The sequence below is a fragment of the Gallinula chloropus genome (genome assembly GCF_964237585.1).
Source record: "Gallinula chloropus genome assembly, chromosome: 6".
NCBI lineage: Eukaryota > Metazoa > Chordata > Aves > Gruiformes > Rallidae > Gallinula > Gallinula chloropus.
In genome coordinates, this window is record NC_140091.1 from 25,931,664 (window position 1) to 25,959,092 (window position 27,429).

At 45.7% G+C, this 27,429-nt stretch overlaps 1 protein-coding gene across 4 annotated transcripts in view; it reads left to right on the plus strand.

Moving 5' to 3' along the window:
* Positions 1-26,791, plus strand: part of DNM3 (dynamin 3) — a gene marked incomplete at both ends in the record, with an annotated part of 176,822 nt that extends 150,031 nt beyond the window's left edge. For 3 of the 4 annotated variants that reach the window (XM_084266458.1, XM_084266455.1, XM_084266456.1), the window contains 4 exons: positions 2,575-2,739; positions 6,955-7,181; positions 7,768-8,004; positions 20,890-20,959. In XM_084266458.1, the coding sequence (XP_084122584.1) occupies positions 2,575-2,739; positions 6,955-7,181; positions 7,768-8,004; positions 20,890-20,959 (699 nt within the window). Of the gene's footprint in view, positions 1-2,574; positions 2,740-6,954; positions 7,182-7,767; positions 8,005-20,889; positions 20,960-26,689 lie in introns of those variants that run through there. The other variant, XM_084266457.1, reaches the window with a different exon arrangement.
* Between the last annotated feature and the right edge of the window lie 638 nt (positions 26,792-27,429).

A 27,429-nucleotide genomic window follows, 5' to 3' on the forward strand; every position in this document is an offset into this window, starting at 1 on the left:
TCTGCCCAGCCCAGGTCAGCTGTCCTGGCTGGGCTCTCCCAGCTTCTTGTGCTCTTGGCAGAGTCTGGGAAGCTGAAAAGTCCTTGACTTGGTGTAGATGCTAAAACTACCCAGCAACAGCTACAAACATGGGTGTGCTACCAACATTGTCCCCCTTTTAAACCCAAAGCACAGCGCTGTGCCTGCTGCTGGAAAGGAAATGAGCTTTATCCCAGCCGAAACCGGGACACACAGAAATCTGTTAGAAGCACATTTCCCTGTGCATGATGCGATGCAAACAAGATGGTTTCTGGCATGAAAAGCCTCAGTTGAGACATCAAATCATTAAGACTGCCATGGCCAGAAGCTTTCATAATAAATTATTGTAACTCACGAAAGATTGATCTTTTCTGATTTCAGAGAAAATAAATCGACTTTATGAAGTCAGGTCTATTAGTTTCAAATGAGAGACGGACTCCTAAAGTATTATCCACTTTCTGTAAATATCACCTATGAGCCTGTATGTAAAAGGTTAAATGTTTGCTGGCTATTACCCTTTGCCTAAAAGATCAGAGACAAATTACTATTTTTACTTTACATTCTCTTGATGAGGATAATGATAAACATCTGTCACTTTGCTTCTTAGCCAGCTAGGAATCTTATTGCAATCTGTAATTTAAACAGCAAAGAAAAAAAAAAAAGAAAGAAGGGAAAAAACCCCAAACACAGACAAACTGTACTTTATATAGACGATGAAGAAGGTGGCAAATGCAGAACTGTAAAGGAGGGGTCATTTTTGGGTCAGTTACTAGTCTAAAAATCTGTGGATGTGTGATAGACAGGATTTTCCATTTATTTGCTTTTTATTTTCACAGGGAAAACTGCAGTTGCTTTCTTTTCAGAGGTGGAGGCGAAGGAACGTACTCAATCTGCATGCTGTGACGTTTTGGCACATGCAGTTTATTAACAAAATGATTAAGGTTTGTAGGGTTCTGTATCCACCAGTGTTAAAGAACTGAAAACACTATTTTCATCAAGAGCTATTTCAGTGTCCTCTAGAGTCCCAGCGCTTTTAGGAAGCGCTGATAACTATTATTAAGGTTCATAGATTAGCTGGTTCTCCAGTAATTTGTCTGTAATTAAAAACAATCTGAACTTTAAAAATTATTTTACAAATGTTTAGTTTTCTTTCTAAATAATACATTGCATCTTGTTTCTTGACAAAACTGTAACTTAACAAATCCCAACCATCACCATTTCATTTGGACTGGACTGATAGAGCCATAGTTTACAAGGAGTAGATACAAAGTGGTTTACCTGCAGGAGCAGAAGCAGCCCCTGCGTTAGGAGATTAAATTAGGAATCTCTTTTTGGCCCAGCAAGAATGGGTTTTGTGGGGAAGAAAAGCCTCTCAGGTGGCATGTTGGCATGTCCAGGTCTAACGGTCTTATGCTAATTAGTTTGCTACCAATTTGAACTGCTCAGGGAATCTGTAAAGTACTCGTGGTGTGTAAGTTCTAGTTAAACCCAATGTTGTAAATGGAGCTGTGCCGACAGGGCTCATGTTGGTACAAAATCACTTCACATTAACTGGGTTATTCACCTTTTGCAAGTAATTTCTGTTTCTTAATACGATGCTTCTAGGTGCAGAACAGGTTTAGGTTTTATAGTTCATGCTAATATGGCTTTGGTGGTCGTTTTCAGGGAGTATTATATGTCAGAGTGCCGGGAAAGGACATTGTTCTTTGTACTTTCCAGGTTGAAATTCCATTCTTCTGGCATCTTTGAGCCTCAGAAAGCAGTTTGCTTCTTGCCAAAAGGCTACTATTCCTTTTTTTAGGTTTCCTTATATTTATACAGGCTAGACCAAAGTAAAATACATACCTTTTAGCTTCCAGTTAAAGTTCCTGGTATTTTCTTTAATTAGGTCAGCTGTTTACATACAAAGAAGGGTGGTTTTCTTCTGTTCTATGAAAAAAGAGACCTCTAATATATAATCCAGCCGATGCTGTGCTGAGCCCTGAGCCCTGGAACCAGTGATGCTTTTGCCGTTATCCTTCATAAATCCTTTGTTTACATAGGTGCTATTTGCATCTAACAAGTGTGAGGCTGAGCTGCAAAATTGGTCACAACTGCGTCAGCCTTAAATAACAAGGATGGTTTTACCCACAGGAGGGTAAAATTAAAAATCCAGACTTATGGAGCTGCTTTCTCATAGGGGTCAAGCTGACTGAATCGGAACAGTAAAAGATTTGATGATGTCTGTTGCAGTAAGTGATCTGAGAGGGTTTCTTGGGAGTTCCATTTATCACCACACATCTTTACCTGAAAATTTTCTTTAATGCAAAACTGCAGATTTGTGTGGAATTATGTGATGCACTTGGTGAAAAAGCTTTTGTACCTTCTATGGCATTAACATCTAAAAGTCTGTATTTTGTCTTATTAAACACTGATGTTAAACAGGTGGGTACTTCATATTTTAACCTCCAGACGTGCTTCCTATGAGTTATATTGCTGGATTATTGCTGTATAAGTCCAAGTATATTTCCAGTTTGCTGCTCTCTCAAATACTTTTTTTTTTCCTTTTCTCTGCAGACTGAAAATGATGAGAATGACCAAGCAGACAATTTCTCAATGGACCCCCAGCTGGAGAGACAGGTGGAGACAATTCGAAACCTCGTGGATTCCTACATGTCGATTATCAATAAATGTATCCGAGATTTGATACCCAAAACAATCATGCATCTCATGATCAATAATGTAAGTAACAGCCAGGGTTCTAAATTATTTTAACATGTCTGTCAAATCTCTTCTGCTCATACAAACACACCTCCAGAATGCAGCAGCAACAGAGAGACGAATGTGCTCCCATAAATGCCACACTGAGACAAAATATCCTGATCATCCTTAGTACTAGGAAGCTCTGCAGCCCTAGGAGAGGCTGGTGCACTGCCCTGAGCGCTTGCTCCAAAATGCTAATGATTGAATTCATTTCACATCTTAGTCAGAATATAAGTTGTTATTATTTAAAGGTAAATAAAGGAATTCTTTTTCTGTCTTGCTTTTGAAATAAAAGGAAAAGGGAGATGGGAGCTCCAACTAGGCATCCTGAGAGCAGCAGAGCAGAGTTGTGCTTCCTTGAGTTTCCATCTGTAGCCCTTTGTCATGGCTTCTTACAGCAGTTCTTATTTTATTTGGGTTTCTTTATATTTTCAGGTTACTGTTTTCAAGGAATAAATCTAGAAGCCTTGGACACTGTTGTTTAGATAAGCAGACGTGGTTGGTTGATTGATTGTCTGCGTCTTTCTTAGATCTGAAGAATATTTGATTAAAGAAAGGGCTTTGAGATACCCTGGTTTTTCCATTGCGCTGGTATCTCAGCCTCTGCTTCCTGGTGGAGTTTGGAATGGGCCTTGTTGAAAACTAAGCTTAATATTAGCGCCGCTGATGCCGTATAAATTAATGATGGAGAGTACAGCTCCTGCTAGTAGCACCTTTTCTGTCAGGTCGTGAAACCAATCGACTTTTAAGAACCAATATGATATAAGGAAAATCTGATTAGAAAGCAGCATTTACTTTTGACTCAGAGCCACCTCTACCCTTAGTCTGATGGATTTCATTAGTCCTGTGGAATTTGTGTTGCGCTTAAGAGGTAGGTGGTTGGACAGGAAATTTCACTGGGATTTCCTGGTACATACAATACGAGCACAATATTTGTGTGAGGCAAGAGATATTCCATTAACTTTAAGTTTAGGGGAGTCAGGCTCCAAATAATACTCCAGTCATGAGTGAGTTCTTACAAAAGAGCATGGGAACAACAGAACCCCCTCTTTTTTTCCCCCCAAAAGCAGCCATGCTCTCTAATTTATAGGGTGCACGTGTTCCTCCTGCTGTTTTTGGATCATTGCTAGCAACTTGCTCAAGGTTGGTGCCTTTTGGAAGGGCTGGGTTGCGTTCTCTTTTCATAAACTGCAGAGTTTGGTGAGCAGTTCCTTTTGAAAGTTTACATTAAATTTTCTGCCACTCACCTCCTCATATGGAATAGTTTAAGGGTCTCTGAAGCGGGTGCTTTACTCAGAAGTACTCTAAGATTTTGTCCTTTCAATCTCATCAGCCATGCCAGCTGACTGGGGCACACGGATGCAATATACTTACAACATCATCTACCATTTGGTTGACCACATAGTCCATAGCTGTGCTTGGGCTTGCTAAGACCTACACCTCAATCCTAGACTTTAAATCTGTGGCAAAGAATCAAACCATTTTCAAACGCTGTGAAGAGTGCGACTAAAAATGTTAAACACCCTCGTTTGTGCACAGCGTAGGCAGTAAAACACAGTATTAAAAGCAACAGCTAAAAAATCAATTAAAAAAACAAACAACCCAGTGCTATTAAAAGGAGAAATAAATGCTTGAATTAAGACTGCTGAGCCCCACATCAAGAGATTGCACAAAGTCCTGGAAAGCAGTGGAGCTGCTGCGGAAGGTAGGTCCTGTGGAGTAGTGTGTGTGTATGTTCCTCAGAGTCTTCAAAAATCCAACCCATGCACCAGGAGTTAAAGGAAAACCCCCTCCCTGCTCCGTACCGAACATATTCTGTACTTTCTGCTGCCCCATCGTGTCGCCCCCAAAACTCTGGAAACAAACTGATCCCAAGGAGTTTGTTTCCATGACAATTGTAACCTCCCAAGCCCTCCTAGAACTTCCTTTCCACTTTGTGGGCCTGTAAATGAGCACTTACAATTCAAGGGAAGTATCGGATTCAAACTTTGTGTACAGAAAATAATTAGATGCTGTCCCTCCACATATTTGGAGGGCTAAGCCTAGACTGTTGTGTTCCAAATGCATCCCTTGTTCTTCCCTTAGGGTGGATGTTGATTACCTTATAAGAAAACACATTTACCAGGCGGAACTGCATTGAGTTACCGTCAGCCATTCAAACATGCACAAACAAACCCCATATTTCAGAATCCACATTTCATGGTGCCTGGGTAGCACAGATCATATGAGAGGGGTGGGTTTGCAGCAGACAGCATATACGCCATAAGCAGCGCTGCTATTTATCTCAGCTGAGTAGTAAAACTCTGAGTAAAGTACTTGATGCTCTCCAAGCTGATGTTGCAAGGGCATCTTCCCCTGCTTAGGAGTGATGGGGCAGGGTTTGGACACTTGCTGTGGTTCAGCACTGACCGCAGGGCTGGTGCCTGTGAAGGAAAATGTTTTCTACCATTCTAGAAAGGAGAAAAGGTGTGAGTAAGTGTCACTTTCCTTTTCTTTTCCAAGCTGGAGAAAGTGGCTATTGTGAAACATCTTCCTCTGTCTAGTACAGCACATCTGATGGAAGACGGAAGGAGGCTGATCCAAGAACCATCCTAAATGCAGCAGCCTTCCCCTTCCAGAAGAGTTTGGGGAGTTCCTTGTGCCTCCTTCTAGTGGCAGACAGGGATCTCATGATAATTGTCACAGGCTCGGTTTTTTTCAAACAGATATTTGTGGTTTAACAATGCTTTTACAATCAGCTCTGGCCTTAATCTAATTTTAGGACTACTTCTTGTTTTGAAGTGATGCCATTAAAATGCTCATTTCATCGAGTAGAATGTGATGCTGTTTAACTATGATATCTGGTTTTAATGTGGAGGTTTTGGCAATCATGAGGAAACTAGTGTACTCTGGCTCTTGATCAGTACCATCTACTGGAAAACAGCGTGAGACTCATGGAAAATTTTTGCAGGCTTTGCTAAGAATTTGTGCATCTCCTGTCATACGTGAATGGGAAATGACAGCCAAGCCCAGGCAGTATGGTTTTGTTTCCCTTCGAGGTCTGTCCTGGCCGCCTGTTCATTGCTAGATGACCGTGAAGGTCCCCATGCCTGTGCAGTTCAACTGCTCTCACCAACCTTGTCTGAACACCAGTTTTGCCTTAAGCTGACTGTCAGGATTTAAAACAAACCCCTGTGCAAATGGAGCTCAGGTTTATGTAAGCACAGTCTTGGGGCTGTATTATCATCAGTATTTCCGGTGCAAAAAAAAGCTCTATAAAGCAAAAAGCCAGATGAGAAATAGGTGATTCCAGCAATGAAAGCCTCCAGTGCAAGGAATTAGTAGGTCAGCAGTTGGTCCATTTACCACAGTCTTACTTAATCAGAGTACCTCTAGCTTTTTATCTCTCCAAGTGCGGCCTGGGTTCCCACAGCGAGGGCAGGCGTGGGGGAAATCAGTACAGTCAATTAGATTACTTCGAGACTTCTCCCGCAGTTGGGATGTGTGTGGATGGGGTGTTTGGAATCTGACCAAGATTTTGGGGATGGAAGAACATCATCTAGAGTAGGGTGAATTGTTGCTAAGAAAATAATTGACTGAGATGCTATAAAACCTGAAAATTCCTATTCCAAGGGGAATTTAATCTATCTAACGATATTACTAATAGCTGCTATTTACCTCTGAGCCATTTAGAACTGGATCAAAATGCCTGCTGCCTCCTGAGAGCTGCTGGGAAGCCTGTTTGAAATTCACTGTAAGCACAGATGACACCTTTGAGACACAGAGCAATGTTACAGGGCGATGTGGAGTGACTGCACAGACCCATCTTATGGCCACACGTGAATCATTGTCTCAGAATGTGGCTTCATAATTGCATTAAGCCCGTCTGGATACAGACACCTGCTAAAAGGTCTGGCCCATCCTGCCCAGCTGTATGTGCCACACTTTCCTTGGGCCACGGCAAGACCTCAGGCTCCTGCATCATCAGCTCAATCTGATGCCAGCATTTCTTTAGTCCCTATCTAACCAGTGGAACTGATGTAAGGTAGTGGGAGAAGCAGATTAAATTCAGGTATGTCTGTCTCCCAGTTCCATGGATCTCACACTGTGTTTGTTTGGAATTGTATTTTCAGCAGTTTGGGGATTTTGTTTATTATTTCTTTCTTGGATTTTTTTGGGTTGTTGTTTTGTTTTGTTTTTTATCTGATGCTATAGGTAAAAGAATTTATCAACGCAGAGCTCCTGGCTCACTTGTACTCTTCTGAGGACCAAAACACCCTGATGGAGGAGTCAGCGGAACAGGCGCAGAGGCGAGATGAAATGCTCCGCATGTACCAAGCACTGAAGGAAGCCCTGGCCATCATTGGTGACATCAGCACCAGCACCGTCTCAACCCCCGCGCCCCCTCCTGTAGACGACTCTTGGCTTCAGCAGGCCCGCAGGTAAAGATACTCACATCTGGGCTGCAATGAAATTTAGGACAGCATCAGCACCTCCCTTCCTGCATGCCTTTTTGTCCAGGACTTTAATGACATTTGTGAGAGAAATAAAAATATTTTCCCAGGTTCTGTGGATCTTTATGTACACACCAGACAAGGTATTTGCCTTGTAGAAGACCATCCATTTATAGCTTGTCTGATGCTTCATATAGTAGCCACTTCTGCCACCCCCATGGTGGATCCACAAGGTCTCTTCTTGTAGACTGCTATAATAACTCAGCATCTCAGACTCTTTGTCCTAGAAAACCCACTTAATTGGACTTTATCAGAACTCCGATATTAGAACCCATTACACCGGCCTCTCTGCTCATATCTTTGTGACTATCATAAGGCATGCGGTCTGTGGGAAGGGGAAGTGTGAGATAGAAGTATATGTGGTGCTCTGATACTGACAGCAAAAGAGAATGCCAAGAAAAAACAATTGTCACAGGCATAAAAAAAGTTCTAACTTCTGTCATAAAATAATGAAACAAACCAAATCCCAAAGGTCACCTTACTGAACTTCCTAAATCTCTTGATATTTCACTAGATCACCTCCTCCAAGTCCCTCAACTCAGAGGAGACCTACATTAAACAATCCCCCAACCAGACCTTTATCTGGCCGAGGACCCGCTCCTGCAATCCCATCTCCAGGCCCTCAGTCAGGGGCTCCCCCGGTCCCATTCCGCCCAGGACCACTGCCTCCGTTTCCAAGTGGCGGTGAAGCCCTCGGAGGACCTCCCCAGGTTCCCTCTCGGCCAACTCGTGCTCCTCCCAGTGTCCCAAGGTAAGATGTCTACTCTTCCTGGTGGTGGGCATGGTTCTCTCCCTCTAGCATAACAGACAGGTGTAGCACTGCGTCAGAAAGCTGAGCACCAGTGTTGAAAAAGTCTTGTAACAAAGCCAAATTGGGCATTCCCTGCAGAGCACCAGAGGTGATTTGAGGAACAATTTGTAGTGCAAACAGGACTTTTTGAAAAGAGAAAAAGTTTTTTAGTGAAAAAAAAAAATTATTGGTCAGTCTGAAGAGCCTGGATTATCTACCTTTAAATTAAGACCCCCTGTTCTGGGTGTGGTATGCCCACATTAGGGTTCACAGAGGTGGAACCAGCAGGGTGGTACACCACGGATACAGCGACTCACTTCTGCTGTTCTGAGTCCTCACTAGTGGAAGTACTGCAGTCCTTGTAGAACCAGTGGTACAAACTGCTAGGACTCCGATCCTTGTTCCACGAGGCAAGTAATTTACAGCCAGTTGAAAAACATCCATAGCTGTCTAACAGAGCACATCATACAGTACAGAACAATTAGTTAAGGAACAGGATTTTTATCACCCCATCGTTTCCTTTCCTCCCAGGGCTTTGCATTTATCAGTGCTTTTGAAAGTAGCTTTGCATATTTTACAATTAAGTGGATTTTATGTAAGTTATAGGAATAAAATGTCCTTAATATTTATTTTCACAATGACATAATACATATAATATCTTTCTCTATATGTAGGTATATCCATCTGAAAGCCTCTGATTCTGAGAGCTTTTGTAACTACCTAAATTATGAGAGGCAACATTGGAATGAAGGGGGTTTCTCCATTTTTTAATAAATTAACTCTTACATTAAAATTAGTCACAGCTTGCAAAAGAAATGCCAGTTAAGTAGAAACAAAAAGAAAATACACAGATTTTCAATTTTAGAGCTGGTAATTGAGGCGAGAGCTTTCTTTTAAATAGATGAGATCTGTTGTAGTTGTCAGTAACTTAAATTTGAGGCTCAACGTTTCTAATATAATTACCCTTTATAAGATGAATAATAAGTAAATGAGGTATATCAAAGGAATTAAGTGCTTTTCTATGTCTGCTATGAAAAGGGCCTTGTTGCCTCAGTGCCCAACCATGAAACGTGCTCTTTCATCTCAGCGGGTATCCCGTAGCTTGCAGTAGGACCGCTGGGGATAAACCTAGGATTGCCTTCCTGGGAACTAAACTGAAAGGGAAGAAGTCCAAGCAGCATCCCCTCGCTGGGAGAGCCTGGGACTGAGCCAGAAGCACTGACTGGCCCCAGAGCTCCCCCTGTGCCCACAGGGTCTGAATCACACGGTAGATAGAGAAGTGAGGTGGAGTGTGGTGTCGGTTGTACTACTGGAGAGAACCATAGCTCCCTGGCATCCCTCGCCTTGCAAATGAGCATGTCTCCGTGGTCCTGCCTGGCTGCGACTCTGCATGAACGCTGCTTTGCTGCGGTGGCTACCAAGAGCATGCCTGATGATCAGCTGCCTGATGCTAAGGTGATAGGCAGCTTGGAGACCAGAAAGGAACTTTCCAGGGCACAAAGACACTTGGGTCAGCAGCCTGCAAACAACTTGATTTGTGGCTGCCGCTGGCAGTGTGCGACGCGGTGGCTGATAAAGGAGGTGGGTGGTTTTAAAAGGCTGTGGCTGGATCTGTAGTTGAATGTACGACTACCTGACAGTTCCACGGAAAAAAGATCTGTGATCTAGGACCCAGGCCAGAAGGTGTGGATGTCTTTTTCGGAGCTAAGAAAGCCTCAGATGTAGGGAAGAAGAAAAAAATCTCAGCTGCTTAGGAATGAAGGAAGGGTTTGCTGTTTTGCTGAAACTTCAGGTTTCTCCTGCTGGCTAAACTCGGAGAGAGGAAATCCCAGGGAAGGGGCTGCAGGGGAAAGCACCTGAGGGGGACAGTGTGGCCGGCTCCTGCGCCTATTAAACCTTCCTTTTGAGCCCTGGAATTTCTGCTACGCTTGGTCTGGTTTTAATAACAGCCTTCGCAGGATCATAGGAAATTGACTCAGAAAATGGGTCCGAGACATTAAAAGGGGGGAAAAATACCCCAACCAGTTTTGAGGAAGAGTTCCTGTAGAAACTTGAGCTTTCTCTGTGACTTATTTTTGAACCAGGGCTTTGTGCTCTGACTGCTCTACCACCATTTTCTGCAATGATTCCTTGAAGTGTCAGGATATCTCAGTTTAGCTTCCTGAGAAGAAGTTGTATTTTTAGAATTCATTTAGCTTTCCTAAGAGCTTTTTGTTGCAGCCCCTGTCAGTGTCACATGGACCTGAAAACCCTGACATGCTGAAGAAATATAAACTTTCTGTTTTCTCCTGTTCTGCCTTAAGATTAAAAAAAAAATAATTCATTTCCAGGGACTTGGACCATCCTTTTCCAATGAGTGGCTGAACATACACGTGGTTTGGAGAACTGGGCGCTTTATACTGAGATACAGCCCCTGCCTTTAAAACAAAAAAATCCTTTTTTCTTTTATTTTTTTCCCCCTTAGGTCTCTTAGCATTTAATTAAAAGAATTGTATGGAAATGGTGAGCTCTCAGCATTTTCTTGCTGTTCCTGGCTTACTGTATGGGGAAAGGAAAAGGGTTAGGGGAGCAGGACATAATTTTCTTCCTTGCTTCGTTCTGATTTTAAAGCTGGTTTGGGTTATGTGCTCTGAATATTTCTGTAAGGAAACAGAAACTATTTGCATGATACATGCCTCTTTTAATTAATCCCACTTGAGGTGGGTGGATCTCTCCCAGCAAAGCCTGTGAGTAAAGGCCCCTAGCTTTAAGGGCTCGATGCCAAAGCATATATGATTTGTGAAATATTCCCCGCTGCCAGAATTTAGATTATTCCACTTCTCTCTTAAAAGGCTGCTGTAGTATTTTGAAAGAAAATGCAGCTGTGCGCTCGCTTTGGTAAGATGGCTTTAAACAGGCACTAGAGCCACTTCAGCTTACCATGATGCCTGTTTGCCTGCCTGTTGGAAAGCCTGATCTTTACCAATTTTAGTTCTACTGTGGAGGCTTTGATTGATGGCTTTTAAATGGCCTGAACTGGAATCTCAGCTTTGCCACAAGGAAAAAGAAAAGGAATTGGAAATGCTTTCCTCCTGGCAGCGGAGCCCACAGTGTTAGTGGGTGCTCCCCTTTTCTCTCTGTGTCCTGCTGTAGACTCAGGAAAACATTCCCAGCGAAGCACCCAAAGCTGTTACTCGCTCTGCCATTAAAACATACATGACCCCACTCCATGTGGGACCCTGGGCCCTGGTTAAACAGGGGTCTTGAAGGGCTGAACCATCCGCTCAAGGAAGCAGGAACAAAAATGCTCTTGAGCACGTGTGTCTCGCCCTCTGGCCTGTTGGTTCTTGGTCCCCAGGGGCTGAAGGTGGTCTGCACATGAGAGGCAAGCAGCAGGGAGAGAACTCCTGTTGTGCTCCTCACGAATAGTCCCACACCCTCCCTACAATTCACTTCAACCCACAGCTGGAAGGGGTGATGGCTGCTACGCAGGACGTTTTGTTATACCACTGAGGTTAATTACACAGCCTGTTGTGTTTGTAACTAATCAACGTGGCACTGTCGTGGGGTATTTCTGCAGACCTGGCACAGGAAAAGTACTTCTGCTTGACAGTAATTACAGTTAGAAATTTCCAACGTGTGAAAGGCTGCAGACAGCATCACTGCCTAACAACTCCTGCTCCTCAGGCTCTGTACTCAGCTCTCTGGTTGCCAAATATCAACTGTTAAGTAAGTCTTCCATGATGGATTTTTATGGATTAGAGTTCTTTGGAAAGATTTAACATAATGTCTAATGCTGGGCACTGAAAGATAAGGGGATCCCTTGCAAAAATTGCACGTCATCCTCTGATTAAAATCTGTCACAGTGCACAGGCATATAAGGCCAGAGGGGTTATCCTGCCTTAGCCTGGGAATCTCCTCTCATCTGAAAGCTTGACCCTATAGCCTTAAAATCTTACCACTCTATTTTTCATGGAATATAAATAATAATCAAATAGCCATCGCTTCAAACTCTTCTGGCAGGTTAAGTGACCACCTTCAAGCATTTCCATGCTGGACTGGGTGATCTCAGTCTGAACACTCAAGAAGAAGAGCACAGGTCCATCCAGCAGTAGCATCCATTTGTCCTCTCTGAATGGATCTTCAGGGAAGGTTGTATTCTATAAGTATAACCAGCAGTTAGGAGCGTGTCATGCAAACAGAGAGACAAGAGTGTTATATAGAGGGATTTCAAAATCCTGCTGAATTTCAGGGGAAAAAGAAAGCCAAATAATAATTGAATTCTGTACTTCCTGGCTGTGATCATAACAGTACACAGCTACTGGGATGATGCAAAGCCAGCACCCATCACAGGAGGGGATGCTGCTCTTCCATAGTCAGTATGTTGCCATCTCTGCCTGTCCAAAGAACCCCAAAATCACAAGCCATAAGAGAACATCAGTTATTCTTGCTGTGATTTGTGGCCTGGGGGAAGACAGCCCTGTGTAATTTGTTACCAGGCTAATTTACATTTCTTGTGGAAATGCACACCCAGCAATACGTTCCTTTTGCTGCTGGCTGCTTCAGGCAGGAGACTCCATTTATTTTCCTTTATCTCTTAGAAAGGAGCTCTGCTTTTTCCTCTCCTCCACTGGCTCTTTTAGCAGTACTTTGCTTCCCCTTTTTTCTGCCCTCCCTTCGCTGTCCCTTTCTTGACCATCCTGTTTGCTTCCTCTTTCACATTCTCCCCTCGCTTGGGTTCCTGCCCAGTACATATGTCTCCCTTCCCCACATCTTCCCTCCTTTTCCTTCTCACTGTCTTCTCTTGGTTTCTTTCCAACTTACCCCTTCCCTGGCACCTTTGTAAATCTGTCTCCTGCTCCTTGCATTTCTGTCTTCTTTTAAAACTCTTCAGACAGTTTTCAAACCGTAAAATGCACTGTTTGGCAATCTTTGCCACTGGCTGTGACAACAGAAACATGGGCTACATGGCATCACTTAGCCCTGCTGCCATGTGCAAAACCAGTTGAGCAATACTGGTCGTCTTACCTGGGGTCAGGTCCTAAGAGAAGCAATGAAAGGAGTGGCATTCTGAATAAGGATAAATATTGGAGGGATTGGCCAAAAAGCAGGTCTCAGCAGGCTTTAAAAACATGCAAAACAGCACAATACAACAACGCCTGTGGTTTCATTATAATTCTGTAATATCCATTTTATGAGACATTTGAAAGGGCATTTGCACAGAACTGATTCTTCAGCTGCCTGAACTGTAACGCTGTGAGAGATCTGGGAGAGTCTCCACTCTGCTCAGGAGCTTCATTGATTGTTGTCCCTGAAAGGATGGCTTTCCTCTCAACTAGGAATAGGATTTTGATTGCCTTCCTTTGTGTGCCTCTCCTCCAGATGACTGCCCTGAAGGTCAAGTAAAACAAAGTTCATGGGGTGTCAGACACTGCAGCCTAGGTCCTACATCTGCTGTCATCCGCATCTCCTTTCATCAGCAGGGACAGGCTCTCCACTTCCCATCTTTAGTGGTCTAGAAACTTTCTGATGGGCAATACACTATGGCAATTGAAAAAATTGCATCTGTAGAGTCGCTTGTTCTACCTAGAGTTCAAGTGTGATCTTATTTATTGCATCTCAGCTAGTTCTGATTGTCTTTAGTATTGCTCCTGAGCTACTTGCTCCTGCCTTATTCAACAACAGAGTGGTGAACTGGGAGAGATCTGTTTGCTTACAACTCTTGCAACTGATTTTCAAAGTTCATCAAAGAGGATCAGGCTGGGAGACAACTCTTCACTGCTCTCAGTATAGACCAGTCCCATGTGATGGGGGAAGGGCAAGTAAAGGTGATGCAAGAGAGAGGAAGATGGAAAAAGAAGGAACCCGAAAGGAGCTGAAAGAAGTGATTCTGGGATAAAGGTGATGATGTGGATACTTGCTTTGGGAGTGTCAGCTGGTGAACTGGATAAGTAATTTATTCTGCTCTGTATTTTCAGCAAGAGCTTCTCTTTGTTATTTCCTTAGCTTTTCTCTCCAAGATGCTGTTATTAGAAGGAAGTGGTTGGGTTTTAGTTTTGCTGTATCTCAACTTGAAAAAGGAAAGTAGAGTCAAACCTTAGCAAGTGTTGTTAGCCAGGAATACAGGAACCCAAAGATGTGTTTTGTCCCCAGTCATTATTTAATCTCGTAACAGAGAGTGGTTTAGTAACAATTGCCATGAAAGCTATCCAGGATTAGAGCAGGGGTGTTGAGCAGGGAATCCTTGCCTTATCTGAAAGAGTGGGCATTTCTAGCCTTCCTCATGCTAGAAGAGGAATGTATAATAGTGAATAGAGAGAAAGCGGTGATGATTTGAACTTCCTGAACCTGCAGGCACATTGCAAGGCTCTCCTTGAAACTCTCTGGTCCCTGCAAACTGTACTGGGTCGTTAGTGATGAGGGCACTCAATGGCTACGTTAACAACAGTGACACTGATAGTCATGTTAGTTGTCATCGTGGACAAAATGAGGTGCAACTCTAGCTGGAGGTGACAAGCAGGACGTTTCCTCCCTTTCGAACACCAAGGAAAAAAGGAAAGAAACAAAAAGGCAGAGGAAGGTTAAAGTTGAGTAGAAAGGAAGAACTGAGAGGGCAGAAGTAGATGTGGTGTTCCAAGACAAGGTATGTAGTTCATGTTGATGCTGAGCAGTAGTTAGGCCAGTACATAAGACTTAAAGTCATAGAATCATAGAACGATTTGGGTCGGAAGGGACCTCAATGATCATCTAGTTCTAACCTCCCTGCTATGGACTTGAGCTACTATGCAAAAATTTAGATTTCTTCCTGCTGATTTTGTGTCCTTTTTGTTGGCATCTTCTGTGAGCAGAGGAAGGTAGAGCAGCACTCCTAACTCTCTTCTTCCGTGGGCAGTTTTCAGATCCTCTTGACCACCCTGACCTGGGGTTTCTGAAAGGTTGGGCAGGTCCTCCAATAATGTGTTGCATGCTTGCTTGCTTGGCATGTTCCCTGCTGAAGGGCAAACTAGAACACTCAGTGTGTTAAGAATAATGGCCTTTCTTGGTCGCTCCATTGAATTAATATTTTTGTTTATTCAAGCTGTTTTCCATATGACACATTAATTCCCTGAAATGACTAATTAAAAAATGCAGCATAAACATGTAAACATATTTATATATGTGTGTGTGTGATGGTCATATAGGAAACATAGCTCGAGTTGCAAACAGTAAATTAATCTAGTGGAGCATCATCTTTTGAACCTCTTTGCCTCTGAAAGGAGTATCTGTATTAAGTGGAATCATGCACAGTGGAACCTCAGTAATCCTAATGCTTTGGAACTGTGTTAGCATTTGAATTAATGGAGATTTACATTGCTGCAGCGTAGTGGTGGCTACTGAAAGGGCACATTCTTCCAGTTCAACCTCAGTTTTTTGTTTCTTTCAGTTAAAAGAAGTAGGTATAGGGTAAAACTGCACACTCTTAACAACTTTAACTTGCTTGCACTTAACACACAAATCCTTCCACTGAGTATTGTGCAGCTGGGTCATTTGAAATCGCGGGGTTCAGCTGCATGTGTGGCGTGCAAGCATCTGGCAGGACAGTCGCAGTACGCCCTCTACGCGCCTGTGGAGCCCGTACGTGTGTGTGCAGCTGCGGAGCTGCTTCGGAACTGGCGTGCATCCCCGAGCGCCGTGCTGTGTGCCTCGGGCCTTCCGTTCCTGACCTGCCCAACAGGCATCCTGTGGGCATGCTTACCACAGACACTTCGTGCTTGGCAAAATTACATTTTTCAGTATGGAAAAAATGTGAGAATTTTTCACGCTCTTGGGCCACTTCATTGGGGTAAGGGACCATCTCAGGCAGGTATTTCCCAACTACTTTTTCCTTTCATTACCACTGCGTGCTGCTTCTCATTTCTCCCATAATCATCATCCTCTCCTGACTCTTGTCCATGATTCCCACTTTACTCCTCTTAATGTCATCATCCCCTTTCCGCTTTTCCTACTTTCTATTGACCTGTGTCACTAGTGTCAAATGCCCTTCCTCCTCTTTGTTTTCCCACTTCCACTCAAGATCCCTTCTCCTCAGCTGATGTTCAGGAGACTCCGCAGCAGCCATGCTACATCTGCTGCAGACCAACACGATCGTTATGTGCACATCGATTGTAAACTGACTGATCAGGCCTACAAACCATGCTTTGTCTCTGCTATTCAACCGTGATGGCTACAGTAGCTTTGCTTCTGGTTTGGCTTTTCTTCTAAATCCAGAGGCTGGTGGAGGTTGAGAGGTACTGTGTAAGAGTTAGACAGGTTGACACAAGCACCGGGAGTAGAAGAGGCTGGGCTGTATGGGTCTCTGGGATATTACTGAGACAGAGAAAACTGTATAAAAATAAATCAGTCAAGGCATTATAATTATCCCAAGAACAAACTGCTTTATCTCTTTAAATAATCACCCAACAAGAAACTCCAGTTGTTCCTGGCCGCTTTTATCCTCTCACCGTATGCCTCACCTCCTGGTTTGTATCCTCACCTAAAATGAAATTTGCCTGCAGCCAGGCTTAAATCTGCTTGGAGATGTTATTTAACTGTTTTCTCCTTAAATTCTGCAAAGACAGTGTCGCATATTGGGGCAGTCCAAGGGGGCTGCCTTACAGGGAAACCAAGATCATGGAAAAGAGAGAGAATAGGGCACTGTTGTTTACAATTTCAGATCTAGAAGATGTATCATAAAATATATATACACGCATGCCTTCCCCAAGTGTTCTCTGGTGGTCACAAGCAAACAGGGATGTGTAAAACGTAGGTGTAAGTAAAAGCCTTTTATTTAGAAGTAGGTTAGCTGTGCTCTGGAAAGAGAAGCCATCTTCTCAGAGCGGGGCCTCCCGTGGTAATTACAGCCATGCTTTCCTGAAGGCGTGTTTTGTGCACTGTGTGTGCAGAGCGATAGCACTTCTCAAAAGGCGAATGCTTCAAGAGCTCCCATATGTTTCTGATCGACATTTTAAGTCTAGACTTGCTTTATTTAGTTTCTTTTGCTCCACGTTTGCCTAGCTGAAGCTTTTAGGAGTTCTTTTCAAAGTGGAAAAACGGGGTGTGCTGCTCAGGGTAAAAAGAAGTGTAAAACTTTTCCTTTTCTGAAAAGTTTTTGCATGGGGGGTAAGAGTTACCCTCTGTTCAAAACCCCACGCAGCTCTTCAAAGGAGGAGTCTCTGCAGCAACATCAGGGAGTTATTAAATACATACTCAGTCCGCAATTTTCGTTGGTAAATTCTTTATGTCTGCTTAGTGTGTGCTAGTTAGAAGAACTGATTCTTTCTGCAGACTCGTTTACTCAACCCTGGGGACCTATGATCTCCTGCCCCTTTAGCACTAACTTTTACAAACACTCTTTCCTTTTTTTTTTGGGGGGGGGGGGGGGGAAGCGCCACCGCCACCCCCCCCACCCCCACCCCCAACCAGACGTTAAAGGGGCCAGGCAGCGGGACTCGGCCCCAGAAATCAAAAGCCCGGCTGAAATGCTGGAGACAAAACCCAAACTGGAGTTACGGCAGCAGTGACACTTTTATAAGGAGCTTTCTATGAATCGGGAGCCGCCTTCCGCGCCTGGGAACCGCTCGGCACCGCGAACGCACCCCCGGGCTGCCCGAGTCGCTCCGATAACGCAGAGAAAACGCGCTCTACGCCGTCTCTGCTGCTATCATCTTCTGGCCTCAGACTAAACATTTAATTGGGTTTAGTCACATATTTACTCACTGACAGGGCAGCGAGTTGCGGAGCTGGGCGCTGGGGGAGGTTGTTTTCCGCTGGTTTTCCCCTGCTCTGCCCACAGACAGGCTGGAGCTCCCCCTGCCGCTGTGCGCGCCGGGTTGCCGCCCGGTTTTTCCACGTTATCCCACATTTGGAGGGTCTGGCAACCCTCGTGTGCGTTAATTTTGGCTCGGAAAGCGATGGTGCTCAAATCACGCTAGGCTTTCCTAAAGAAAAAGAGGTTTTCTTTAAAGAGGTGCCCAGAACAGAGGGGAAGGGGGAGGGGGGGGCTACATTCACAGGGAGCAGCATAGCGCTGGTTATTGGGTTTGGTTTGGGTCCCTGGGCTCCTGCACCCCTCCATTCTCAGCCACTGCTCTGGGCATAAAGCAGGGGAAGAGGCAAAAGATGGGATGAGATTACTCTTAGAGGAATGAAAAGATCTGAATCCTACTGCTGGTGTGAAAATGGCCCCACAAGGACTTGTCACTTTGATGGGGAAGTCTAGTGACAGGCAACTTCTGGGCTTGGCCTTTCCCTCGCTTTGACTTGAGCTTCAGCTGGTGCCAGTTGTTGCTGTGTGCTGGTGGCTGACGCAGCCAAGGTGTCATGAGCTGAACCCCACACTGCTCTGTCTGGGGGCTCAGAACCATGGCCCCTCTCCCTGCACTACTGGCCCAGGGAACCAGACACTGCCCTGGAGACCTTTGCAGGCCTTTTCCCAAACAGCCGCCACTCCTCTGGAAGTCATCTCTGATTTCCAGGGTGCAGCTTCCACCCCCCTAATCACAGCATGTGGGGTTAAAGAGCTGGCAGGAAGCCCTGTGCGACTGCTTGGGAGCTGGGCAGCACCCTCACAGGGCAGAGGAGAGGGGCTGGAGCTAAGGAGAGGTCTACCCATTCCTCCTGTGAACCCCTTGGGAAGACCCACGCAAGTGTACGTATGCAGAGCATCCCAGACACATGGGTGCATCTCTGCACAGAGGTACTTGCTGCTCAGATCTGGACTGGGCTGGAATGGCAATTCAACATAATGGTCAGCGTGCAGTAACAGCTCCAGTCCAAGGAGGAGACGAGGCTCAGACCTGATTTTGGTTCAGGTTTGGTTGGCCTGATTATACCCAGGAAAACCTCCCACTGCACTTTCCAGTTTCTGATCCTGCTGGGCTAAATAGCAATTTGACTAAATTACATCGTTTTAATCCAGTGTGCTGCATTCAACCTGGTATTAAAATGTATCTTTTAAATTTGATATGAAGACAGCTGTATGCATTTTTCCCTTGTTTGTAAATTGTATACACATGATACAAAGTTTTCAGTAAGTGCTAAACAATGCAATGTGAGGCATTTCAACAAAGGAATAATTTAATGCAACCCAGCAGAAATGCAGAGCCTTAGAAGTGGTTCTTTATGAAACTACACATTTTGGAAACGGGTCCAGAAGACCTACACTGGAGCAACACAAGAAACAATAGTTAACACAGCAGCGTTTTTTTTCTCTAAGAAATATACACCATGAGGAAATGATGTTTTGCCTTTTGCTCTTTTTTTTTTGTAGCTTGTTGATTTACTTGAATGCTTCGGTTGGCATAGTTTGTATCCATTGCGTGTTAGAGATTAAAATTCTCATTTCTTCACCAAAAGAGAGTACTGTTGTACCAGACACACTGCGAGCCAAGCAAGGCTTTTTTTGTCAAGTGTAAATTTGTCTTCTATATGATGTCCCAGTTCAAAGATGATTATTGCATTGTTACATTCTTTTCATCTTCTGTTTAGCTTTAACAGAATGAGACGTGTTCCCTTTGTAATCTCCAGAGCCAGGAGCGGTTCCCGCTTCCTCAGGTGGAGGACAGAGCTAGGGAGAGCTGTGCAGTGTGTCTCAGCCAGTAACGAGCTCTGACGAAGGTGGATGGGACCTGCAGAGCCCTCAGCTCCGCACCGTGTACAGACCCTGGGTTCATGCCTCTCACAGGGTGTGGGTTGAGGAAGAGAGAGAGAGGTCGTACTTCCCAGTAAAGAAAACAGGGAGCAGTGCTGGGGAGCTAGCAGAGAGAGCAGGCTGGCTCTAGGGAACAGTCTCCTAGGTACATCTGTATAGCACAAGGCAGGGCGGGCAGAACTGTCTGAGCTGCTGAAGGGGCTGGAGGCCAAACAGGTATTGTCCTCTCAGGCTCTGGTGTGTGCTGGGGTGTTTCAGCCTGGCATTAACCAAATACTCTGTGTAGCTAAGCTGACAGAGGTACCTCCCTATGGTGACCACAGACCCTAAATACACACAAAACCACAAACGGCGACTAGGTATCTACCAGGGGAAAGCTGTCCACACCTCCAGCAGGGTTGGGTGAGGTGAGGGAGGGGAAGGTCTGAGCCAGGACTACCCCTGCTCAGCCTGGGCTGCAGCTGGAATTGCTCAGGGGTCATACTGCCTTACTATTGCACTGTGGTCTCTTACCAGATGACGATGCAGTCGGAATCGGTATGTGGGACCTTGCAGTATACAGGAGCCTGTGGTGAATAAGCTGAGTGAAATAAGGGAATAAACACCTGTCAGCCCTCCTAAAAACTCTGGGACTCCCTTAGCAGTTACCGAAGTTGACAGAGGAGCGGTTAAGGGTAAACAAATGAATCCAGAAGCCATAGCCATGGTTAGCATTTTCATAACTGGCCATTGATATAAAGCTTGTAATCTGTGCCTCAAATTCAGGCACAGCAGCACGGCTCTGGTTGGCCCAGCCATACAAGAAGCTGCAGGTTTTTCTGCCTCTGCAAACAGCAGCTGAAGTCACCACAGGCTGTCTCCTTCAGTCCGGTTCCCCACTCTGAAACGTGCCTGTAAGTCCACTCTGTGTCTGTCCAGGCTGGGACTGACCCCTGGGAAAACAGAACGGTATTTGGAGAAACCCAAGGCTGTGGAGTGGGGAGAAGAGCTGTCTGATAGGCAAGAGCTGAGGCACAGCACGCATGTGGCGAGCCTGTTGCTTTGTTCCTAGTTGTAGATGCATAGAGCTGTCGTGCCTTGGTGTCCACAGAAATCCTTGTTGTGTTTGGATGCTTGTGCATGTTCACGGCGCGACGGGAAGAGGCACCAGGTTTGTTTTCAGTGTTTGTGCTTACTGTTTCTTCTCTCTCTCTCTCCAGTCGAAGACCACCCCCTTCACCTACTCGTCCCACTGTAATTCGTCCGTTAGATTCATCCCTGTTAGACTAAAAGAAGTTTCTGGCATGTCACTCATTGTTAACCAACCATGTGGAAGCAAGTTGCTTGATAACTGTTGCAATAACCAATGTATAGTCGCATGTACGGACACCTCTCGGCAAGTAACCAATTTCACTGATATACTCTCTGTCCATTCTGCATTGTTTATGAGGTCTTAAATGTTCTGGGAAGGTCTGTGCTGCCCTGACTTTTCCATTTGCAATAGCTGATGTTGGCTAACTTACTGACACACGTGTTCACCCAGGCAGCTGTGCCTACAGTCGAAGGAGGGCTTGACTTCGTGTTTGTTTGTGCACCTGTCAATCTGCTGCCTCGTTTCCTCTTGTCTGAAAGGAATCCTGCTTTTATTTGTACCTTTCAGGGTCTCTGTCACCTGGAATTACAGAGTTATGCCCATTTTCTTTTTGAACGGCTAAACTGGGCAGAGAAAACCAACGTGGGTTCTTATCAAGCCCTTCTGAAGGCCCCTCACTCCCATGTTTTGGAAGCTTGCTGGGTGGCTGCTTCTCTTATAATTTCTCCTTATCCAAACTCTAGTTTTGAAGGAATTGTTGTTAAACAAGAAGGGTGTGTATGGAACAGAGCATGTTTTGCTTTCTTTCCACGTTGGCAGCTGATATGCAGAGTTGGTGGGGTGGTTGGTGAGGACCAGGCTGTGGTATCCTGGCTTGCAAGGCTCTGTGTGGAGCTGTCTCACCCTGCAGCTTGAAGAACCGCTTCAGGACAGAGCGGCCTGAGCCAGCTTGCTTTGTCCTCTGCTAGTGCTTGTTCGCAGGCCTACACCTGCTGAAGCCTTGGGGGTATGTGAGTGTGTGTAGGATGTGTAAGAGATGCAGAGATGTAGGATGCAGAGAACAACCTAGTGCGTCAGGATGCAGAGAACTGGGTGTTGCTGTTGGTCATTCTGTGACGCGGGAGGAGGTACAGATTTACACACAGCTGGAAATGGGCTCCTGCCCTCCTCTGTGTGAGCCAACCCCTGAGCTTTCCAAGGGTCCAGTTTGGGTTTGAGATACTTGCTCACACCAGTGGATAAAGTTCTGCTGTGCCTCCTGTGTAAAGATTTTCTTTTCACATCACTTGAAGTCCTGCACACCTCAGTTTAGGGTTATGTTTCTCCAGCCAGGTACTGAGAAGTGCTCAGCAGTGCATCCTGGCAATGTGTTGTTTTAGCAGGTGGTCACTTGCAGAGGCCCTCTCTGCTTGTTGTTTTACATGTGATCTATTAATGCGTTACAAAAACCTGTTTACTTAACTGCATCACTTCACTTTAAATGCTCAGGGTCAGCATCACCCTTGCAGCTTAAAACTTACTGAGTCTACAGACTTTAAAACTAGAGATGAATCTGCCCTTGTGTCTTCAGAAAATTTCAGTTGCTGTTATTGCAATTGTGGTTACACATCCCTAGGCAAAGCAATTGGTGGTTTCAAAGGCTCCCAGTACAATCAGTCTAATAAATCCATTTATTGAGACTACATGTGCAGCTCCAGTACTGTGTAGCCCCGTGGTTAGGAAGAATCCAATCAAAGAGCCACAACAAATGGTGATTTAGGCTATTAAGTATTCCCAGACTGCTGATTAACTAACCGTTGTGTTCACCACTGAAGTGAGTCGTGTTTCAGCTTGCGGAAGAGAGACGAGCTTGGGAAAGCATCGCGATTAGTGCGTTAACTTTAATTTCCTGTCACACCTCATACTCGAGGCACACCTGGGGAGTCTCAAGGACAGCCTCTGAGGGACAGAGAAGATGGAGCTCACCAGAGCACCACCATCTTGGTGATCTCAGAAGGCTGCCTAAGTGGCCAGCGTTCGTTTGGAGAACAGGCCGAGATCTCCAAGGCCAAGTGCACAAAACAGCTTTCAGGGGGGGAAAAAGAAAGAAAGAAAGAAAAAAGGTTGCAAACCCAACCACGTTGTATTGATTTTTACTACATAAAAAGAAAACACATTTTGAAGATTTTTCTTCTGTTCTGCAGTATTCCACCGTGCAGCACTCTTATCTGTGGCACACAATGCATCTGAGGTGTATTTTTATAGCTATATGCTTACAGCAAGGCTGCGTACCGGTGGTCAGCACTCTGTTCCTGACTGGCAGCTGCCCGCTGACAGAAAGCCAAGCTCTGCTCCTCCTCCACTTCAGCCACAGGAAGTCGCTTTAACCCCAGATTTTGAGATTCGTTCAGCGATACTGCAAGGCCACGGTCCAGGGTTATCCCACCACACCGTGAACACTTCACTTAGCTGTTGGAGGTCCCCTGTGTTCAGTGGCAAGCGGCAGCACCTCCAGAAGGTGACTCAGCCCAGCGTGACTGGATGGGAGGTGAGGGTGGTAATGCTGGTAAGGTGGGAGCCTCAATTAGATGACACAGATCCTGGCCTAAAAACATGTTTTTAAATCCTCTGTAGCTGAGACTCCTTAATTTCCTTTAATGACTGTTTCTGTTGAGAATAAGGAAGCAGGTAGCACAGTTCAGCACTGGCCTTACCTCTGTCCTCCAGTAAATTCCATTCCTCAGCAGTAACCCTGGGTGTGAATGAAGCTCTCAAAGGTGATTTAACCGAAGGAGGAGGAGGAGGCAGCGAAGCGCCTGTGGCCCCACTGTCAGCACCAGCTTGATGCTGAAGTTGTGAGACACAGCTGCACAGCCCATCCTTCCTCTGCATCCTCATTTAGCTCACATCTGAACCTGGCCCTGCACCTGAAATGCAATGCTTCCAGGCATGCAGGTTAATAATCACCCTTGAGCACAGATCCAGAGTTTGATGGTTTTACCTCTAACTTCTTGCATATATGCTTTTCAGAATAAACTCTTTAGGATTGTTGTTTCTTAAAAAAAATGCAAAGTGCTTCCCGAAATTCCCACACCCTATTAAGTACTGTCCTCCCAGCCTCAGCTGCTTCCTCCTGCTGTACAGTGCTGCAACCAGTTTGTTTGTCCTGCTCGCTCCTGCTGCTGGTGAGTCATGTCTCTCCAGTCCCCTGTTCTCAGAGGAGCAGCCTTGGCAGCAGCTTGCTCCACACCAAAGGACAGCAGGATGAGCACCCAATGGATCTGCCAGAGGGACTGGCCACCTCTGACTGGCCACTGCCTCCTCACAGACACCCTTACACAGGGCTAGCTAAGCTCAAACTCCCAGAGCGGGGAAGCACTGGTTGCTCTCCCTTTCTTTGATTCCCTCTGAGAAAGCTCAGAAGGTTTCCAGGGAGCAGTGGAGATGCCTGCTAAGCAACAGCAGAGTTTCGGGTCGTAGGTGAGGTGTGGAATTAGCTGGGTGACGTACGTAGCTAAGTTTCAGGAGGGTGCTCAACTAGTACTGCACTTAGGCTAAGCCTGGGTCTCTGCCTAGAGCACACGTTCCTCCTCACCTTGCACAGCTGACCAACAACTGAAGAGTTTGCAGGTGCCATAAATAGCTCTTGGCCTTTCTCCTCAAGGGATCTGGTGTTCAGATTAAGAAGATTGTATGTTCAATGGAAAGGCTTATGTACATAGTTAATGTGTGTTTATTTTATTGCTGATCTTGTTGCACTTTCTGAGCAAGCCTCATAAAAGTAGATTATTTATTATATTAAAGGAGACACATTATAGGTTGTGGCATCTGGTGTTACAGCATAACATAGAAAACGTTCTACTCTCTATCGCCGACAGCTGCCCCAAACAATGTGCACACAGCCTATCACAGTTACTGGCTGCTCCTGTCTTTCTGTCTTAAAAGTAGTCCAAAGCTCCTGAATTGAGAGCAGACCTGGTTTGCACCAGAGACACCAGGGAAGCATTCGACCTCGCGTGCGTACCGTGCAGTTCCTGCCGCCGCGGCACTGAACCCCCTCCCCGGGCTCTAGCGGAACAGCTCCCTGGTGTAAATGAATGTTACTCTGCCTGTCTTTCCTCTTGCTTTGTCTGCAGGCGAGCTGATACCGATGGCTCCTCCCGACCAGACAGTCCTCCACTCTTGCTTGATATCTGATTTGTCCGTCTTGCCGGCCGTTTGCTTTACTGCCTCTTTGCTTTTCCAGGACGGTGTAAACGATGACTTCTTTTTGTAAGAAGCTTAATTTCCTTCTGAATTCTGCTCTGTATGTTAATGCCCTGCTTCATACGAGCCACAACATCTGCCTTCGGTTTCATACTCTGTAAATGATTCCCGGTGTTGACCTTTGAGCACAGCAAGTTGATTCCTGAAACCATGGTCATTACTGAGCACCACATACACCCGCTGTAAAAATGTTATGCCACATTTCTGAACCTGAAATAAACTGTAACTCCTGATGGGCTTTTATCATTGCTTTCTGCATGCGCACGAGTGGTCGCCTGTCTCTCTCACCATCATCTTGGCATGCCGAGCTCCGCCTCTGTTGGGACTGCAGTGAGGGTTTATCAGAGACATATTGCATTGGGATCACTGGAGAAGATGCTAAAAGGGGTGAAGGGGGAGAAGTAACCTGTGGGAAGCTTTCAGCCTGCTGCCTGGGAGGGGCTGGGAGTGTTGCAGAGTGGTTTTGCTGGGAAATGGGTAAATGTTTGGGTAATCACAGAATCACAGACTGGTTTGGGTTAGAAGGAACCTCAGAGATCATCCTCTTCCAATCCCCTGCCACGGGTAGGGACACCCTCCATTAGCTCAGGTTGTCCAAAGTCTCATCCAACCTGGCCTTGAACCCTGCCAGGGAGGGAGCTTTCACAGCCTCTCTCCTCATATTACTGGGGAAAGCATCTTTTAGGGCACATTCCGAGCCGAGCAAAAGGGCAGACAGACCGAGACCTCCAGAGCAGGAGCTGGAATAAAACTCTGCATGTGTACATAGTATGTCTGGAAGGGATTTCCCCCAAAAGTGGCTGTGTACAAAAGCACAGATGTCTTGATGACTCAGTTCCTCCTTCAGAGCAGTATGAGCCAAGCAGCCGCCATCGGTGCTGGGGGGAGATGGTCTGTGTGTCCCAACAGCTGCCAGCAGGAGAGGGCCTTTCTCACCGAGCCAGCGGTCAGCACCTTGGTCCTTGAGCTTTGGGAGAGGAGGGGGACGAAAGGTGGGATGAGCAAAGCAGCGACATTCTTGTTATCACTTGCTGTCATGGTTGGGGACACAGCTATGCCTGTGCCCAGCCCGCAGTGACCAGCAGTGTCACACGTGTCCCATCCAGCTGGAGTGCGTTACGTGCCCCGGCATGGCGGTCAGCAAGGCGTCAGTGCCGTACGCTGGGTAACAGGAGGAGCAGCCGCTCCTTAACTGCTGCGCCAGCCATCAGCTGCTGAGGGTCTCCCCTGGTAGGGCTGCCATCCACGTTTGTCACCTTCCCAGCAAGGTCCCCTCCAGATACAGCCCACAGGCCACTTTGATCATTCCCGGTGTCAACGGCTGACTTCAGGACCAGCGTTTGAAGCTGATAGTGGTGCAGATATTAATGCTGGCTGGGGAAGAGCTTTTCCAGAGGATATTATTTGCTTCCAGAAAATTAGAAAGCCTGTGACCAGCGACCTCCACGCTTGTGATGTGACTGTCTGAGTCAGCTGGGACGCGGTGAGGATGACAGCCGAGGCTGTGCCGACAGCCAGCTGAGTCTAATCCGGCTCTTAACGTGCATGTTCTGCGCCTCCTACTCTTAACCCCTTTTATTAAGATTATTTTGTCTATGAGTCATTTTACTGTATCTTGACCTTTTGGTTTAAATGTCCTCCCCTCCCCATGAATTTTGGGTTATTTTTTGTCTTTTTCCTAGGCGACCTCCACCGGCTGTCCCGGGAAGATCATCCTAACACCCGCATTTCTTTTTTGATACATGAAATCCATCTCTTTTTTTTTTTTTTTTTCCTATTTTTCCCCCAAAAGCTCTCTTTAAATTGCACTAGCCCACTTGTGAAGGAAAGATTTTATTTTCAGATGTCATTGATAAGCCCCGATATAAAGAAAATTAAAAACCTGACTAGAAAACAAATGTGTGCCGGTTTTCTATCGAAGGCTCTGCCCGCTCTTCCTCAAACGGAGCCACTGACACCCCAAGGAAGTAACTGCCTGGGCTCTCTGGAGACTCCCACCCTCTGAGGTGATGGAGGGAGGGACACACCATCACTTCCGAATTTGTTCCCCACCAGGATTGCTCCATGGCGATGGCTTTGGCTCAGCATTAGCAGGAAGAAGGGCAGCCAGCTGCTTTAATGACAAGAGAGTCCTAAAAGGTGGCTGATGCGCCAGCGGCAGCACCCGGCTGCGTGCGGAGCGGAAAAGCCCTAGGAGGAGATTGCAGCAGTCTCTCCACTGATGAATCTGCACAGTTACAACTAAATCACAGCTCCTCTGACCCTTTTTTCCCCCTCAAGATAAACCCCTGAATTCTCCACCTCACTGGAGCATCTGAGCTCAAATAGCTGTAAGTCGCCAGCTCCGTGGGAAAGGTAAAATCTGGGATTTAATGTTTAGAAGATGTACTTGCTTTTGGTGTCAGGGAAAAAGAGTAAGTCT